Raw genomic sequence first — 17984 nt, forward strand, 5'->3', positions numbered from 1 at the left:
ACGTGCTCCAACCTCTTCCTTTTCTTTAGCATCGGTGAACCAAAAATAATTTATAAAAAAATAACTATGCAGTGAAAACAAATTAAACTTTCTGGGAATACTCTCTAGATGCTGATGGATGTCAATATGGCATTTTTCATAATCAACTTTTTTTTGCAGAAATTCCTTTTCTGGGTAGTGTCGCCCCTAAAAGCACAATTGTAGGTTTTCATAATATTTGTTGGTGGTTGTTTCTGCAGTTTTTAATATTAGAGTCTTGAGTTAGGTAGGTTCTTAAAACTTGAAAGGAGGGGGTGGTGGTGGCATTTTTATTGATAGACATACCTTAGCAGATGGTTTTTGCAGTCATTTTACAAAAAAATATCTTCACAGGCTAAATAAAAATTACCGGGTGTAAAAATGGGGAGGGGAGAGATGCTTTATCCCAAATGAAGTGTTGTTCTATGATTCATTTTTCAACCATTTTTTTAGTACCCATTGTAAATGGAACCTACTCTGACCAGAACCTTATTTCTAAAAATAAGGTTCTTTGCTTCTTTTGCACCCTACCTATTTTTAGTACAAAAGCTAATAATTAATCTGGTCCCGTACCAAATAGAAACCCACAATCATTATCATAAGGTTAACTTATCTAGCACTTTTACATTTTCGAGTGATGTGCTAACAGATATTAGCATCTGCTCCAAAAGCATCAGTGGCTGCTCTAAACCAGTATTTGGCCTGCTACAGAACCTGCTACAAAAGGTCAAATACCGCTTCCAGCACCGCGTAGCACTGAGCCGCAGATGCATACACCTTCCACAACACTTGCAGTGGCGTCACAAGGGTAAGCGACACCCGATGCGGTAGTCTGACGCAACACCCCTCCCCCCCTTTCCCCGCTCTCGCGTGGCCCGCTGTGACACCCCCCTGAGCCCTGCACCCGGGGCAATCCGCACCCCCCCCCCCCCCCCCCGCCCCCCCCTTTGGGGCGCCACTGAACACTTGTCATATTGTTTTTTTTATAATTTTCTCTTTGATCATGTGAGAGGTGAGAAACCAGAAATGGACAATTCAGACTTGATACTTTCAGTGTCACTTGCTTTCTTCACTTATTGGTGGGGAGGTTAGATAGCGTGCTTGTGGCATGTAACATGATAGATTCTGCCAGTGTGAAAGTATGTCCCATGCTTAACTGCAGCCTCTGGAGACCTGGCTGAGTTTTCTGCAGCCCTGGAGGTATGCCTCCGTGTACAGTAGGGACTGTGAGCAAGAGGAGCGACTGGTAGAGGGCCGCTGGTGAGTTCTGCCGTAGGCGTTTTAGAACATAACTCTCTTAAGGGGAGGCACGGCCTAGGAATCGCGATTTTTTAAAAAAAAGTCACATTTTTAGAAAATAGGCTGACCAGCTTTTACAACTCGTAAAGAATGCTGTCCAAAAATTTTATTCCTGTAAGTAAAGTATTTACTCCGAAATAAATTATTTTCGAAGTGCTGGTGGCCGCACGTGCGCGCCAACGACGCAACCGATTACGAAAATGTGCCATTTTCAAAGCGCGCTCCCTCCGCGTTTCTTACGACTAGCATGGACAGGCCTCCCTCGTTGGAATGAGCGTCTCGCCCTCTTTCGTTCTGTTCGCAGCATTGTTCGCAATATCGTGCTCACAGACCGTAAAACCCCGTAGAAAACATAGCTGTGCACGCTCTTATTGGTCAAGCTGGCGAAACAAGAGCTCCAATTCGCTAGGACGAGCCACGTCACGTTGCTCGTCCTAGCGAATCAGGAAGCTCTGTTGGAAATGGGCATACAGCCAGGGAGCTACCAAGCGTCATACGGAGAGGGCCACCAAGATGAAGGTTGCGAAGGCCCAAGTGAAAGCGCTCGAGTCCTCCAAGATGTCCCACAAAAAAAGGAAGATGGAAGCTGTGGCCAAGGCACAGAGGGACTGTGCAGAGGAAGGAGTGACATATGCCCCTGGAGCATTTTAGATGAAATGGCAAGCCCCATCTAAACTAAAACACTGTTCGAACTTCCAAACCCGTTTTTCTCAGCTTCATGTTTTCACCATTTTTTCACAGCTCTAAAACTATCGTTTGATGAGTTAAGCGCCCCCAAGTCTAATGTATGGCTTTTTTGGCATGAAATTTACTGGAGAACTCGGCTATGCGCTTACTTTTTGCAAATTGTTATTTCTTCACACAAAAATGTTGACGTTTGTGAAACAAGAAAAAAATTAAAAATTCATACCATTATTGAAAGTTAATTTTTACGTGAAATATGGCCTTAAAAATTATTTCAAGCCTACTACCGATTAGTTTAGTCATTCAGCGTTATATCCCAACAAAGAAATTGTGCCTTTTTATTCATATTTTGAAACAATAGTTTTTTTCCTTTGGCACTGCTACATGTACATTTTTTTCAACGAATAAGGCTGTAACTTGTCAAAAAATAAACCTTTTGGGTTGAAAGTTGGTGTAGCCTCCTAAGTTTTGACGTCTAACATACCCTAAAAATTTCATTGACCTGGCACAAATACTTAAAAAGTAGACCCTCCAAGGGAGTGCCTCCCCTTAATGCAGTGCCATTTCAGGTTTGGTCAGGGGCATCTGTCTAGTTGAGGGAAGCTTCATAGCTTGTGTTTTATGACAGAGTTTGCAAAGAGTTAACTGCCTGTACAGGGTGTCCCCCCCAAGAAAAAAAATTTACAGTATTTTTTTTACTGCTTAAATGAGCCATGCGCTGCCGAATGCTTATTCTTCACTTAAATATTGTCACCAATGAAGAGATAATGAAGCAAAGAATAACTGAGGAAACTAAACATTTAATGGGGCGAACTTGTGCCCAAAACAAAAAGGATGAAGCTAACAACAAAGCGTCGTGGGCGTCATAGTCGGTGAAGCAGCAGGATTGAACGCTGAGGCGAGACTGACTGCGGCTCGGCACACATGTACACGCATGGGCTTCTGGAACAATCAGTGTAGAAAGTTTGGCGCTTAGAAAATTCGGACTTCGAACAAGCAACAGGATTCTCGAATTTACCAGAACACTAAATTGCAAGATTAAACAAAGGACTCGTCACTTCCAGTAATCGAACCCTGGCTCTTCGCGTGGGAGGCAAGCACGATAACCGTTAGGCCATGTGCGACAATATTCGCGACTCCAGCAAAACGGACGCCGCCAAGCGGGAAAACCGGGAACCAGTCGGTCCGGGTCACTCCGCGCCCCGCCGCGTCTCTGATGGCTTTCGCGGACACGTGCTGTTGGCGCGGGGGCGAGCAATGTAATTTGACGAAGGTCCGAAAATTTCTTAAGTTTGCCTGAGTGTTCATTAGTGTGGTGAAGCCTCAATAGATTGTTTCTTTCTATCACGTGTTTGAAAGCCAGTTTACTCCACAACACACGGTCGCATTCTTTCAATTTTTTGGATGAGGAGGAATCACGGAAAAACGTTTTGATTTCTCGTCTGTCTCTAATCACATTCAAAGGGACGACTGCTTGGTAACTGATAAGTGGTTTCTTTATAAGGATCTAGAACAGTGGACTGAGGTCGACAGACAAAGTGTTTCGCTGGAGGGAACATTAATGTTGCAGTCAAGTGAATGGGAAGGTTCGATAGCTGCTTTCCTTGAGTTTGGTTGTGCTCGATTAGCCGATTAGCTTCAAGTTAATTTGAGCCACTAACGCCGGCCGGTGCGTTGGCTATTCATCTTGGCGGCTTTTAGCTGAAAAAGACCACATTGAAGGAGTTTGGCTAATTTCGCAATTACTTGATTCGGGAAACCTGCTCGCTGCGTATGATTAATGAGGGAAATTATCTGCTTTCAGAAGGTGGGGGATGCGTCTCGCAAAGTTAGAAACTGTCACGTCATTAGGATCTATCGCGCCCTTCAATATTTATATTATAACCCCTGTCGAAGCCAGCAGCAATATACGTCTACATTGCTTAGGTTGACCGGCCACAAAAAATACTCATTTTATCCGTTCAGGATTCGAAGTCAAGTTCAGTGCAGAGAGGCCTGAGTGAATCTCCGATGAAGACTCTCCTCAGTTTGTCCGCATTCGTCTCCGTTCTACCGGCTAGAACCATTTGGCTAAGTTTAAGTAGTATCTCTCTGTCTATTAAATATACTTTTATTCAGCAGTTCACATAATAGTTAGTTAACTAAGTTCATATTTCAACCCAAAGAATATACTAATATCGCTTTAGTGGGACCATAGTACGTAATATGACACATAATCCGCATATTCGTTAAAATGACTTCTCGATTGCTACTAAAACCTGAATTGAAATACGAGTATCAGCTGCTTAGTGAAGCGCCCGTGAGTTGACATGCTCCTTGGCTCAAGAAGCGCTTGCTTAATTTTTGTAATTTTCCTGCAGCCTGTGTTCTTGACCGAGCACACGACTGGAGCTGTTTCTTGAAACGCGGACACGCACAAAAACTCAATATCGCGGACATATATGTCGCATGGTCGAGGCATGCGAGTTAGCTAAAAATTACTCTCGGTGGAACAATCTTGTAGCCCTCGCCGCTTTCTTTAGGTGATCAAAACTAATTGGAGTCTATTACCGTTTCTCCGGAGCCCATAGTTTCGGTTTTGATCGAAGTCTCCGAAACGAAAGTTTGACATGAAAAAAACAAAAAAACACCGGCAAAACAAAGCTATGCTCGGCAACTTTATGCGCACCGGCTACACTTGACCGTCTCAGTTCAAATACCCATAAAATTGGGCATTCAACAAAAGAAAATTTGTTAAATTGAATGCGCCACCCATTCAGGCGGCCCGGCCGAGCCGACGCGACCTGGACTCTGCCGCCATGTTTGTTTGGGGGTGGCGCCCCCTATGGTTCGCTAGAGTCGCGAATAGCACTAGCAGCCTGAGCCAGATGCCAAAATTTCAAAATAAACCATTCTCCTAATAAAAAGTTTAAAGTGATTTCTGAAATTTGGCTGACGGAGCCCTCGAATACGTGACTTGAATGGTGCCAGTTACCAAGACCGGGTCTTATTTTCCCATTGGAATTTTCAGGAAATTTCTTCCAACTTTTGAATGAGGTAACGGTTAGTTCTGAAACTTTGAAACTGTCAGCGCCACATTTGGGCAGAGACTCGGCATTTGGTGATGCGTCGTTTATTTTTGTAGTGGATAAAAACCTTGTAAATGTTTTCTCGGGATATGCTGTAGATGAAGAAGTTTGGTCGTGGTTACCGAGACGCGTAAAATAGAGCGCTCCTTTTGTTGTACTCTTCATGTTTCTGGATGAATGGGCATGTTCTTGTTTCGTGGTTGCTTGCTTTTGACCCCGGGCATTTTGTTGCTCTTTGTGCCCTGGCTGTGTGCAGGCAGCCCTTTGTGCAGGAGAACCTGCTGTTCTACACTGCCCTGTTTGGTGTTCTGTTGCCGCGCTTCTTCCGCATGGACCTGGCCAGCCGACGCAACTCCTTCATGCTCTACAGGGTTACCAAGGTGGGCTGCACCGCATCCCTTTCCGCACCACATGCTGGTGCTGGACCCGAGGCAGCGATGCATATCATCCGAGAGCTTGCAACTGACTTGAAATCCAGTTATAGTCACCATGCTTGTTCTTGGATATTTCAGTTTGTGACTTGTGCAACAGGAGTGTCACTATATACACAGGTTTTTTCAGCAGTAAACCCTACATAAGTAACTGGGCAAAGTGTTGCTATAATTTAACTAATGACTATTACTAACATGACTACAGTTGAAAGTTGAATTTACGACACCAGATATTACGAACTTCATAATTTAACAAACAAATTCTAATTTCCCCCGATTCCCATAAGGCTCAGTGCTTTTATGAACTAGAAATAACAAAATAAATTTAGCTGCATACCCAATTTCTGAAAAAAATCATAAGTGAAAAAAAAAGGGGTAATTTTAATAATATTTTGTTTAGAAGGCCTCAAAGTTTGTTGCTCACATGCCAGCAATAAGATCATGCGAACCCAGTTTCGTTTTTACGAAAAAACAAACTCTACACTTTGGGCTTCTAGTCAGTTATGTACCAGATGGAAAGAGCCGTTTCACAAGGTTTCATTACCGCCGCAAGCGTCTCGAATGACTAGAGTCGAGGGAGACGGGTGCTTATTTAATTTTCATATAAATACAGTCACCGACTGATTTTTCGGACTTTGCAGGGACCAAAAAAGCATCCGAATAACAGAGCAGTCGGCAAAATTAACAGATTAAAAACCTGCCTTTATTACGTCTAAGCGGGCTTAAAAAAGCCATAAATAGTGCCTTGCTTCAGGTTATGCCTCCGTTTGCGTTTGGCAACTTTCTATTAACTTGAGAACTGCCGCCTCCTTTCCTAGCGTTATGGTCAAATACTTTCTGCGCTTCTTAGTGACACATCGCGGTGGCGGAAGAACAGATGGGCAATGACGTCCAAGCCAGCATAGTCCGAAAACATGATTCACCGAGACGAGATCGAGATGAGGTGCAAGTTCACGACTGCAGTGGTGAATTAACAAAGCAAAATGGTAACAACAAAAATAATGATAATAATACGCAGCTAGAAAAAAAAAAAAAAAAAAAAAAACAACTTACATCATCACCTAGCAGTAGGACTTAGCAGTACTCAATTAGGCCTGCCAAGCCAATCCATGTGCAGCCAACATAGAATTCAAAACGTCCGTTTTGCGGTGGTGTTTTCCGCTGATCACTCACGACGATTTTGTCCGAAAAATTGAATGTTCAAATTTTAAGTTGTCCGAAACATCGGTCGTGAATTTGCGCTATTTCTATCGGGTAGCTCATGGTTCCTCCTTTAGGTCCGAAATATCAAACAAGTCTGAATTATCGGCGTCTGAAAAATTGGTCGGCGACTGTAGAATGTTTCAACAACCAGATCAATGTCGCACGCGACAGATGGCACCAATGAAGTTTGCCGTCGTTCAGTTTCAGTTCGGTTACGTGGTGCCCCCCCGCCCCCCCTTCCCCCCGTTATTGTCGAAATCATTCGTGCTTGGACTTAAAAGGACACCCTTTTCATGTCTCTGACGGGTATGTGGTCTTCAAAGAGAGCCCTGGCTGGCTCTCACAATTGGCGGATCAAGGGGCACAGGTTGTGGCGTGAGAAAGAAACCTTAATTCGTTTCCTCGAGAATGTTATGGTTTTCTCCACGCACTAGTGGTGCAGGTCGTCGTCACACTAAATCCATTCACGTGTAAATCAGATTTTCGGCACATGACCACTTCAGGTCTGCAGTATCGTGGTATAAGCTCTTTACATGCAATTACGTTAAAGCTAGGTTTTAGGGCTGAAAAACGACATCTTCAATTTAACGAAATTCTCGATTTAACAGAATAATTCGCACAATTCCTCAGCTTCGCTAGATCTAGTTTTACTGTATAAGTGCCTTCTATTGCTTAGCATTTGGGGGAGGCCATAACCAAACAACAGATTGAAAAAAATTCTTACCAAATGCTGTGTTCTGTACGTATTTGCAAATGTCTGGATTTCTTGCCTAAAAGGCTCTTTTATGTTTTATGATCCTTGGTGTTTGTTTTCGTAATTTTCGTAAAGGACTGGAAGTCCTTGCCGGTCATTTGACTTGCCAGCATGGGGTGACACTAGTGGCATTTGTGCTCGTATCTCTTCCAGGTTAACATTGTTTTGCATCAGTGCATGTGCTGGGAAATCATTAATTAATTTGGTGTTTGTATTGCGAGCATACCATGGTCTCACTCATTTCTTTTCAGTTCTGGTTGTTTCGTTGTGCTAAGCAACTGGAAAGACTGCATTTCCAAATGGCCTAAATGGGAGCCAAATGCACTAGCTGTACAACATTTAAACTGGATAGCTTTTGGCAACATAAAATGCTGGATTAATATGTACCGTCCAGAAGCATGTCGTCCACGAACTACTCCACTTAGTTAGTACTCTTCCTTTGGACTAACGTCGTGTTGTGTGCCGCAGGTCCTGTCGCAGGAAAACCTTGCTTCCATGATCATGGAAGGTGAGTTTGGGATGTTTAGTACTTATGGAGGTTCTGTCTGTGGAGACTTTTCTAGAGAAACACTTTGTCAAAAAATGACTGAACCAAGTAGTCTCCCTTTTCGAGAGCCTAGATTTAGAAGCTGCCTTATGGCTAGGGCTCCGTGTTTTCGGATAAATCCGAAACACTCCGAAAAACACCTGTCGGTAAAATTTTGGTCAATTCGCATTTATCCGATAAACTGAATATTTATGTGTCAATGCCACACTCCCCCCCCCCCCCCCCACCTTCCCCCCCCCCCCCCCCCCCCCCCCCCGCCGGGTAAAAAAAAAAAAGTGTAAAAGACTTTATTATTTTTTTTTTTTTTACAGTTTGATCAGCACAGAGCCAATGGTCCTGGGAAAATTCCACCATAACTATCTTTCAAGTCTCGGACTGTTGTCAAAAGGGGTCTTGCCGCTTGTCTCTTCAAGGTTGATTCAGGGGAACAGGCCGTTCGTTGTACATTCGGGTCACGACAAAAGCCACTCTTTTTGGTGTCCAGTTCGGGCTATGCGATTTGTGATTTAGAGAAAGGAAAGGGTATGTTTTAGTAACAGTGAAAGCTATGGACCATAGGGATTGTATAAAATTGGGAAGAGGGACAGTTCGAACTCTCTATTACCTCCTTAACCACTCCACTTCGTACGGCCGTGGGCTAGCTTGATGGAATAGGATGCGATGACTACAAGTATCCTAGCGACTACCTCCGGGAGTTCATTGATTTTAGGGTATCGACGTTTATCGAAGCGTCACTTGTGTGTGATTTTTGTCGTGGATTTTATCCACTTTTATCTGGCATACGTTTACATTCGGTTATTAATTATTTATTTATTTTTAAAAGGACACAAAGCGAAATTAAACTCCGAATTTCGGAGAATTGGGAATTAAAAAAATATAAACTCCGATAAACTCAGAATCTTCGGCAAAAAATAAACTCCGAAAAACACCCTCCGAATTTGACAAAAAATAAAGTCCGAAAACACTGAGCCCCACCTATGGCTTACGATTAAAGAGAATCCTACCGGATTTCACCTTTTTTAGGGCATCACCAAAAAGCAGCCATATGTTATGTTAGTCACGGCTCAGATTAAGAAAGGCCTTAAAGCGCGAATATCCTTGGATTAGGACTTTGTTTGCAAGCGGGCTGATGAGAGTGATCGATTATTGACCATGAGAAGTTGTGCACCTTTATTGGAGTGCTGGAGACTCGCATCATTAGTGAAAACCTTACACTGCTGCCTCTGACATGCTTACACTCTTTCCACAACTGTCTACTAAGGTCGCGCTAGTCGCCTTCGGCTGAACTGCAGTCTCTCGTTCACAGCGGAAGGCAGCATGGGCGGGAGCAGCGTGCCCAGCTCGCCCCAGCTGGGGGCCAGCACCCTGCTGCGGCGGGCTGTGAGCGCCACAACTGCCAACGTGGTGCGTCAGCAGATGGGGGACCTGGAAGAGCCCGGCTTCGTCTACCAGCCCATGTTTGGCGAGGACGTCCGCTCCAAGGTGTGCGCCTCTTACCATCACTTCCCTTTTTTTTGCGTAGCCTGCTTCTGGAATCGCCATAGGTATTGCAAATATTGTACAGTCTGAGCTCGTTATAACAGACCCTGATTTTGACAAAGATTTCGGTCTGTTGTAAAAGGAGTATGCTTTATGCAGATATGGAGTTAGTCAATGGTACATACAGGAAAAACAACTGAACATCACAAATCAGTACTATGTTATATCCAAATGTTTGTTGTGACCAGGTCTGTTGTAATGAGCTTAGACTACTTACTGTAAAATTGTAGGTGAATATGTTTATGCAGAAAGTTTTCACACATGCTTTTCTACAATGCCCACAAGGAGCCTATCATTTCTCGCATTACCCGGTGAAGGACGAGGCGCCATCCGATAACTATTGGGGCTCGGAAATTAGATGTGCTCTGAGATTTTTGGTATGGGAATGTCATGCTCGTCATCCTAGATGAAAGTAATGTTTGAACCCAAAATACATCATAATCATCTCGGCAGTCAGCGGTCATCTTTTGTTAGTTCCAATGATTTGCCTCCGCGACTCTGCAGGAAAGTAGCTGCCTCAAGTCTGTGCCATAAAAAGGGATAGCCTTTTTTTTTTGAATAAATGAATAGACAGATCTCACCAGCTAGCTTGACTACGCCACTGCGGCCACAATGCATCGAGGGAGCTTTAGTCTTCCTGCACGTGCGACAACCTCGCTGGAGCTCTGTGCGTGTGGAGCATGATGCGGCACAAGCCGTCTTGTGCACTGCTGCCTGTATCCTGCGAACTAAAGTTATGGCGGCGTCACGCATGCGCCGAATGCTTGGTGAGGTGGGTCTATTAAATCAAGGTCTACTAATAATAAATGCTATGTGTCAAAATTTTGCTTTTTCCAAAGTTTGAAGAGCGAGCTTGAAAACATTTGAGTAATGGTCCCTTTCTAACATTCAGTCTGGCCACTTTGATGATTCATCATCTGAGCATATAGTGTCGTCGTCCCTGCTAATGGTGGCCTTATGGTGACTGATAAAGAAAGAAGTTGAAGACCGGTATCTGTGCTAAACCTGCAACGTTATTAGAACCAACTCAGTTCTGGAACTCCGCTCCGGAGGGGGGTCCCTTTGCGTGGCGCCTGTTAGAGGGCGTGCGCTCCGCATTAATACTCACTATCATCATCATTGACGGCGCGCTTGTGGCCGTTGCATCTGGCCTACTGAGCTTACGGATGTTCGTGGCGCTTTTTCTGACAGTAGCAGACTACTTTTGAATTGTTTCTGCTGCAGTTGGTAGTCACATATGAGAAATTCCGATACTTGTTTTAACCAATAAAAATTGAATCTGTGTTCCTGTTGACTCTGAACCACATTCCAAGTGTCGTCTGCTGTCAACGCAAAATAATGTTCGCGCGCGCGCGAACGTTCCTTCGGTTGTTTGCAACTGCTGCGACGGGAACGTCCGCACATTTCACGCCTTGGAAAAACAACGCAGAGAAGCTTATACCAGGACATCAGAGTTCACACATTGCTCAAAACTTATGAAGCGACAATCCGTGAGTGTACAACCTTATTGAAATATGCCGGTGGCGTGCTGGCGCACCAGAGTGTCGACGCCACCGGATTGTGGCGCCAACGAATTTGGGTTGTTCGAAACGCTTCGTGCTGTCAGCACAGCTAATGCGGCGGCGTTTTGAAATAATACAAAGCATATGCCGTCATGGTTCTGCCGCTTATCATGCTCAAGTTGTATTTTTACTGGCGAAAGGGAAAAAACCAACCGTAAACCATGCTGGTCGCCGAGAAGTCGGGTTGGGACTCGCAAACAGTTGCAGCGGTTGGTGGCCGCGGAGCCGTAGCAGACAAAATTGTGCGGATTAATGCGCCGGCAGTGCCACCTCATCGCAAAAGAATCGGACACGATTTCGGACTGCCTCCAATGTACGGCGTCTATGGAAAGTTCCACAACTGAGTTGATATAGGAATGGTGCCAAACCTGGGCGTTTGAAACATTAATCAGCTGTTTTATTGTTCGACATCAGCGTGGTGAAACTTGTAAGCTTCTGTGCGCTACATGTTTGAGGCTATGGGAATCCTTGGAATGCTCACTTTCTGCATATCCCAGACAGCTCATAACAACAATATGGTGAATTGTCAAACAGTGACGTACGAAAGTGACGGTGCCCTGGTAGATACTAGGTTTTTACCGCCGTTAGCGCTCAAAACTTTAGTCCGACGTGCGATCCACCAGGTGGCACTGAATTTCCGAAAGGGTCTAATGTGCTCCTGATTGGCAGACCGGCTTCTGCGTGCAAACTGACTTCGGTGCACTGTCTGCTCCAGGTGAATCAACTTGTGCGGTTGCTGTCCCAGGCCTGGCAGGCACTGGACATAGAGCGCCAGGTCCATGGGCCCCAGGAGTCTGTCTCCTGGTGGGGCCGTCTGGGGACATTCCTGGGGGCCTGGGGTCCCCAGGATGAGGCACTGGAGCTGCGACGCACCCTCTCCTACCTTCAGTCGGCCACCAATGACCTCTGCCACCTCTTCAAGGTTGGTAGGGGGCATCTGCCGGCGGAAAGAAACCCAGAGTTCTTGGAGAGTTATTAGTCAAGCTGCCAGAACACTGGCAATCTTGTCAAAACATTGAAATAGTAGTTAAGACAATTTTTGAAAGATAATTTTGCTTTGTATTATGTGCCTTCTTTTTTTTTCGACATCTGTCTTCAGTAGACCTAGCAGGACTCGGCATTCCACTCTTGCTAGAGCGCTAGCTTTGGCAGTGTTTTCTTTCAGGAATATGCACAACGATGTTCATAGAATCGAGGCGCCAAAATTTGTGCAGAGTTCATTTATGCTACATAAGATAAGCAGATACAGTGGAATCTCCTTAATACAATTTTCATGTTAACCAAAAGAAAACAAAAACATATTACTCAAAAATTGTATTAGTCAAACGGTATCCTAAAAACCATGAAAATGCATACGTGCTGAGAAACTTGCTTTTATTCTGAGACCTTTAAATAGTTTGTCACCTTCCACTGGACTTTTTTTCTTTTCAGTGTCCATAAACAGGTGCTTTTAAAAGTTAAAAAGAAGAGCCACAGTTTGGTCGCTTAGCTCGGCATTTGCGACGAAAGTCCGAAGAGTGTCCAACACTTCGAACGCGTCGCTGGCAGTTGTTGTACGACGATTACTGCAGTTGTTTCCGAGTCCTTGGTGTTTTCATCATCGTCACCACTCATACTTTTTTGAACCAAGCCAGGAGGATTTCTTCCATCTGTTCATGCTGCGCACCTCTTGTTTGCTTTACGCTAGTCTCGAAGACTTGCAACTTCTTGCGGGTTTCTTCCCGCTTGCCTATGATAATGTTGAGTGTTGGGACCGGCAAACCAAGTTCGCTTGCCGGACCTACTTGTTTCTTCGTTGGGTCTTCTTCGACCTTGCAAATGTGTCTCGTTTTTCTGTCAAAGTCAGCGGTTTTCATTTGTTTTACATTTTCACGGTGGTTACTGTACCATGAGGGCCGTCAATTGTGGTGTACAAACGGGAGCACCGGGAGAAAACATGCTTGACTACAATCCAACCAGAGAACAATGGAGGAGGTGTGGGAAGCTAGTTGCACTAGAAAGGCGTGCTCTCCAGCTCTACTGGATGCACCACACGTAACTATTCTTTGTGGTCACATGCTTGAAAACCTACTCTACTTTCCGCCGGCTGGCTGGATGCATTGGCGGCCATGATAGAACACCCTAGCCCTAACTGTGGTTCTCTAGCCATGCTGGCTGTGGCTGTAGCAGCCGCGCTGTCGCTGACTGTACAACAGTTCGTTTGTTGTTTTTTAGAATCTGATTTGAGCTATAGTTGGTTGCAGGTTAAGAGTAGAGTGGAAGCTCCTTCCACCCCTTTTTACTTGGGTAGAGTGAATGCTGAAGAGGAGGGGACCTCCTCCCCAGCGTTGTTAGCTCTGCTAAAGTGGAAAGGGGTGGGAGGAGCTTCCACTCTACAGTACACTTAACCTGTCACTGACAAGAGTAACTGGAATATACAGGTATATTTTTTCGTGAGAACCCATTTCTGCAGTCGTATTATCAAATCCCAAGCGAAAATATGACCGTAGCAGCCGTATCGGAATACATTGTTCCTATAAAACGTTTAGAAGGGATAAAAAAAAAAAGTATATTATACTGAAAAATGCATTATGCAGAACCATATCAACGAGATTCCACTGTAACTATACATTCTGTGTATTTTTTCGAAGAAAATTTTAAAATAGGGCTCAGCGATGGTGCAGATACATCGCTGGTGATGGAGACTGTGCTGGGTAAAGCCTTTGTATAGAGGAAGAGTTACCTGAAGAAAGTGTCATTTTACTTATCCATGTTTGTTTATAAAAAAAATGCAAACTTTTGCGTTACCTTTTGTACAACCCTCGTATCATGATTCTGGAAGATGTGCAGTACATAAAGTGATCTTTTTTAGCTTTTTTCTAGCTTGCAACCTGTCCTTTGTTCCTCTTGTTATGGCTGCCTGTGAATGCGTAGCTCTTCTCAGAATGCATTTGTAGGCCCGCTGCCGGACCACCGTTCCCATACATGACAAATTCATAACAAGCAACGACTTGTTTCCGAGAGAAGAAAAAGCAGAACTGAACTATTAGTAACTTCTCCGGCTGTTGTTTCAGAAAGCATGTTTCGTCCTTTAGTGTGCACACACTCTTCACGTAAAACATGCTTTCTGTCATCAGGGTGGGTCTAGAAATTTGTGGAGTTGAATAGTGAAGCCGCCAATTAACTCAATGCTGATTGGCCGAGCCGTGTGATGATGTCACACCCCCTAGCTCCAGGCCGATTGGCTGGTTCAGGTTCTGGAAGAGTGCCAGAGGTTTAAAACCCGGGTCAACGCCGGTATCTCCATTACAGGAATTGGTATAGAGTGAACACGCCAGTCACCAAACAAACCAACGATGAGTGCCAAGAGCATAGACATCAATCCCGGAGGAATTGGACTGAAACCACATGTTTCACGGTTAATGTAGTTGCCCAGCAATTTGCTTGCATTTTGCCGTCACTCAAATACAAACTGCACCCCAGCTCCAGTTACCGTCCATCTCGAGCCTCGGATCAACGACGCTCGACTCCCCCTTGACACGGTCCGAGCCGGGGAGGGACGTGGCGGACTCCCGAGACCTGAGCTTCCTCCAACGGAGCGTGCAGAGGGTGGCCAGACAGAGGCCCTGCAACGTCGGCTACCAGGGCAACCCAGACACCCAGCCGATCCGTAGCTACGAGATCACCTTTCTCGTCCGGATTCTCCACGCCCTCTCCTGCTACCTCAACGACAAGGTGGGGGCTGGCTCGGTCTCGCCTTTTCTTTAGGATTGTTGCGGATAAAAAATGGCGGAGGAAGGTGGAACTGAGAGTAAATGTCTACAGGGACGTTGACAGGGTACTTATGCTTGCCGATGTTTTTGTTTGAACATGACCTATAAGAGCCCAACTATGCAGAACACAATTTGTGGCTCGAAATCCATTTTCTTTCCACCGGAAAACCGCCGCCGGTCGAGCATTGACCAGTTTCAGAAGCGCTCACTCTTTTTTCCACAGTCATGTGGCGTTCAAACTATCTGCACCAAATATATTCAAAATCGTGGATCATCTAAGGCGCACATATAAAGGAGCTGTGTACCTTTAAATGTGCGGACACGTTAGCAAACGGAAAACACTTTTGACTCCTTGCGGGCTCGTTTTGCGACCGCAACCCACGAACCACATGACCTCAATCAAGCAGTTGTCCCCTCTCTTAAATCTAGGCTCTTTATACAAACGAAACACAAATTTGAGCCCTTGAGCGCCAACTTGGTGCTGCGCACGCTTCTTCGTTCGTTTCGCGTTTCACGTCGGCGTCGCCGGTCGGTGGGGTCGCTTTTTGCGCCAAAGTACAGCTTCGTGGAAGCACCCATTCGGCGACTCATCGCCGCTCTACGACGGCGAGTACCCACTCTGCAGACACCTTGACGGGGAAGACTAAGGCAATCTCCTCACAACAAAAGCGCCCCGCTATCTTCGACGAAGTGCGCATAAACGCGCTTCTGCTTTTGTGGTCATTGACAGGACGAGAATGCCAAAATGGTCTTTTTTGGGCGCCCGGCTTCTGGCAGAGGCTCGTCGTACCATTTCGGTGTGCTTTGGCTGTGCGTGCACGCACGAAGCTCACGGCAAGTCGATGTGCTGTCAAAGTGGGAAGCTTCTGAAGCTCATGCCGGAAGTGGGACACTTGAAATTCTTCCTGCCTTTCTCTTCGTGGCGGCGACCGTAGAGAGCAATTTAATTTTGCCTGTAGTCATCAAACTGGGTTGAGCCGGCCAATTCCTGGGGCACCTTGTTGTTAATTCTTGTAGAAGCGCAATTTAGGAACAAACAGATGTTTTCAACATTTGCCAGATATACCGCATTTTTCTATGTGTAAGTTGCTCTTTTTTTTTCTTTTCCACTGGCGCGTTTTACATTGCCGTGCAACTGAAATAAATTTTAAATACGTCTTATTGAGGGGTGTGGACCTGAACTGCTCATGTTTGTCATGGGGATTATATTTCTCGTTCCATTCGTTGGCGAGAATATTGAAACTTGCTCTTGCTTGCACACATGTCGCGATTATAATACACATGTGCGAGTGTAAAAGTATCCAGCACCGTTTTTAAAGCTGCAATCTCTCCAGAACCATAATTTATTTTTCTGTCTCTCCCTGCACGGGATTATCGATGTAGTTTTGGTGCATTGATTGTACAAATATATAAGTGCAACTTAGTACATACTGTTTCAATGATTAGAGAGTCGGTGGTCACGACACTTGCAGCGGCCCATTTCTCTCATAGCTATAGTAGAAACGACTTTTTCGTGAAAACGGTTGTTTATAAGGGGCGTGCGACGTATGCAAAGGACTCGAGACCGGAAAATGTGGTAATTTGTTTGTTCATGAAATAATGCTAATTATAGAGTCGAATCTCGAGGGAACTAAAGGCCGTGCCCGACCGCCGCCAGTACGGTCCGGTCATGCAGGCCCTGTACCAGGGGGACAGCTTCTCGGGCCACCTGGCCAGGCAGCTGCTCTGCCCGCCCACGACCTACCAGAGGGTGACCAAGACCGGAGGGGATCGGGCCCCTGTACGTGAGACAATCCGCCTTCCCCCGAGGGTCTGCCTCAGGCCCCTGGCCCAGAAACAGGGCCTCGGCTTCCTGGGGTTCCTGCTCTTCTTCGCCTACACGTGGGGCTACAGCCCCCTGCTGGTGGCCTTCTTGGGACTGGTGTGGTTAGCGCTGCTGACGTTTGCGAGGGCGACGGTGTCCTGGGGACTGCGCGGGTTTTCCTGGTCCTCGGTGTCGTCGTCCCTGCGAGAGCATCTGCACAGCTGAAGTGCAGCGGTGCGTCCCTTCATCTGTTGTACCGGTCCGTGCGTCGACACTTCCATTTCACCTTATGGTGGACGCTAGCAGCACTAGGAGACATCCCGGCCAATCCAGCACTGCGAATGTGTTGCACGACCACTCCCGAAAGTCGCGTGGCACTCGCAGTGCGCTGGATTGCCTCAGGTGACCCAAAGCGTGTCCTCTGTGGTCCGTCGTAAGGTGGAACGGGCTGTATCTGGCTGAAACGTTTCATGAAGTGCCTGGGAGTAGTGCATGTGAGGTGTATGGTGTATGAAGGAGGCGGGCTTACTGGGTAGAAATTTGGGCAGGCATCTTTTCTGCTGTTCAACTCTTATCTCAAGCTGGCATAGAGTGTGCCATACACAGGTAAGATGTGGGGTTTTATTTTTTTACCGTCTTCCGGTGCCTTATTGAATATCTGGCAGCAATAAGGGCTAGAATGTGTCGCTTATCTCTTGAATCTCTTGAATGGAATAGAGTGCAGCAAAACTGAGATTATGTTTTGCTGTTCTTAAACGGCTAAATAAACGATCGACGTGTTGAGATCTTGAAATGAACAGTCGACGTGTCAAAAACAATAAAAAACAAGGATGTTTCCCACATGGCTCTCTTTTTTGTTTGTTTTTATAGATTTGTTGGCGGGAGCCGCATTTACGCGTTGAGATCTTGTAAATAACCTTTCGAGTGGGCAGTTTGTTTTGGGGCAGCAATTTATCGAGTCTGGCTGTGGTTGTTCCCTTTGTCATGACAGTTATATTGACTTCATCAAGCTTGTCATCTTTATAAGCAATTTCCTACAATAAATTGACGTTTTATTTTTTGTAATTTATTTTAAATAAAATGAATGAGCGAAGTGCCATGCACTTAAGTCTATAGCTTTTCGAAAAATGTCAAAAAGAGATTTCGTTGCTGCGCACTGTTTTGTGATGCGACAGTTAATCCTCAGTGTGTTTGTTTGATAGCTTGAAGATGGTTACGAGGCAACCTTCAATTAATTAAACACAGATATGTTCACGGGTAATTTTACTGTTTGCACTGTGCTCAGCTGAGTTGTGTTAAAGGGGTATTCTAGGCGATTTTTCG

The 17984-nt window shown here is 45.4% G+C and overlaps 1 protein-coding gene across 2 annotated transcripts in view; it reads left to right on the forward strand.

The window, feature by feature from the left end:
- Positions 1 to 17501, forward strand: part of LOC8039686 (sphingomyelin phosphodiesterase 4) — a 43604-nt gene extending 26103 nt beyond the window's left edge. For both annotated transcript variants that reach the window (XM_029982617.4, XM_029982615.4), the window contains exons 10-16: positions 1181 to 1278; positions 5326 to 5449; positions 7926 to 7965; positions 9311 to 9486; positions 11821 to 12027; positions 14568 to 14819; positions 16515 to 17501. In XM_029982617.4, coding sequence (XP_029838477.3) covers positions 1181 to 1278; positions 5326 to 5449; positions 7926 to 7965; positions 9311 to 9486; positions 11821 to 12027; positions 14568 to 14819; positions 16515 to 16886 — 1269 coding nt within the window. In that variant the 3' untranslated portion in view covers positions 16887 to 17501. The remainder of the gene's footprint in view (positions 1 to 1180; positions 1279 to 5325; positions 5450 to 7925; positions 7966 to 9310; positions 9487 to 11820; positions 12028 to 14567; positions 14820 to 16514) is intronic.
- Positions 17502 to 17984: the final 483 nt, after the last annotated feature.

The sequence above is a fragment of the Ixodes scapularis genome, unplaced genomic scaffold (assembly GCF_016920785.2).
Source record: "Ixodes scapularis isolate PalLabHiFi unplaced genomic scaffold, ASM1692078v2 PGA_scaffold1__304_contigs__length_218370807, whole genome shotgun sequence".
Taxonomy (NCBI): domain Eukaryota; kingdom Metazoa; phylum Arthropoda; class Arachnida; order Ixodida; family Ixodidae; genus Ixodes; species Ixodes scapularis.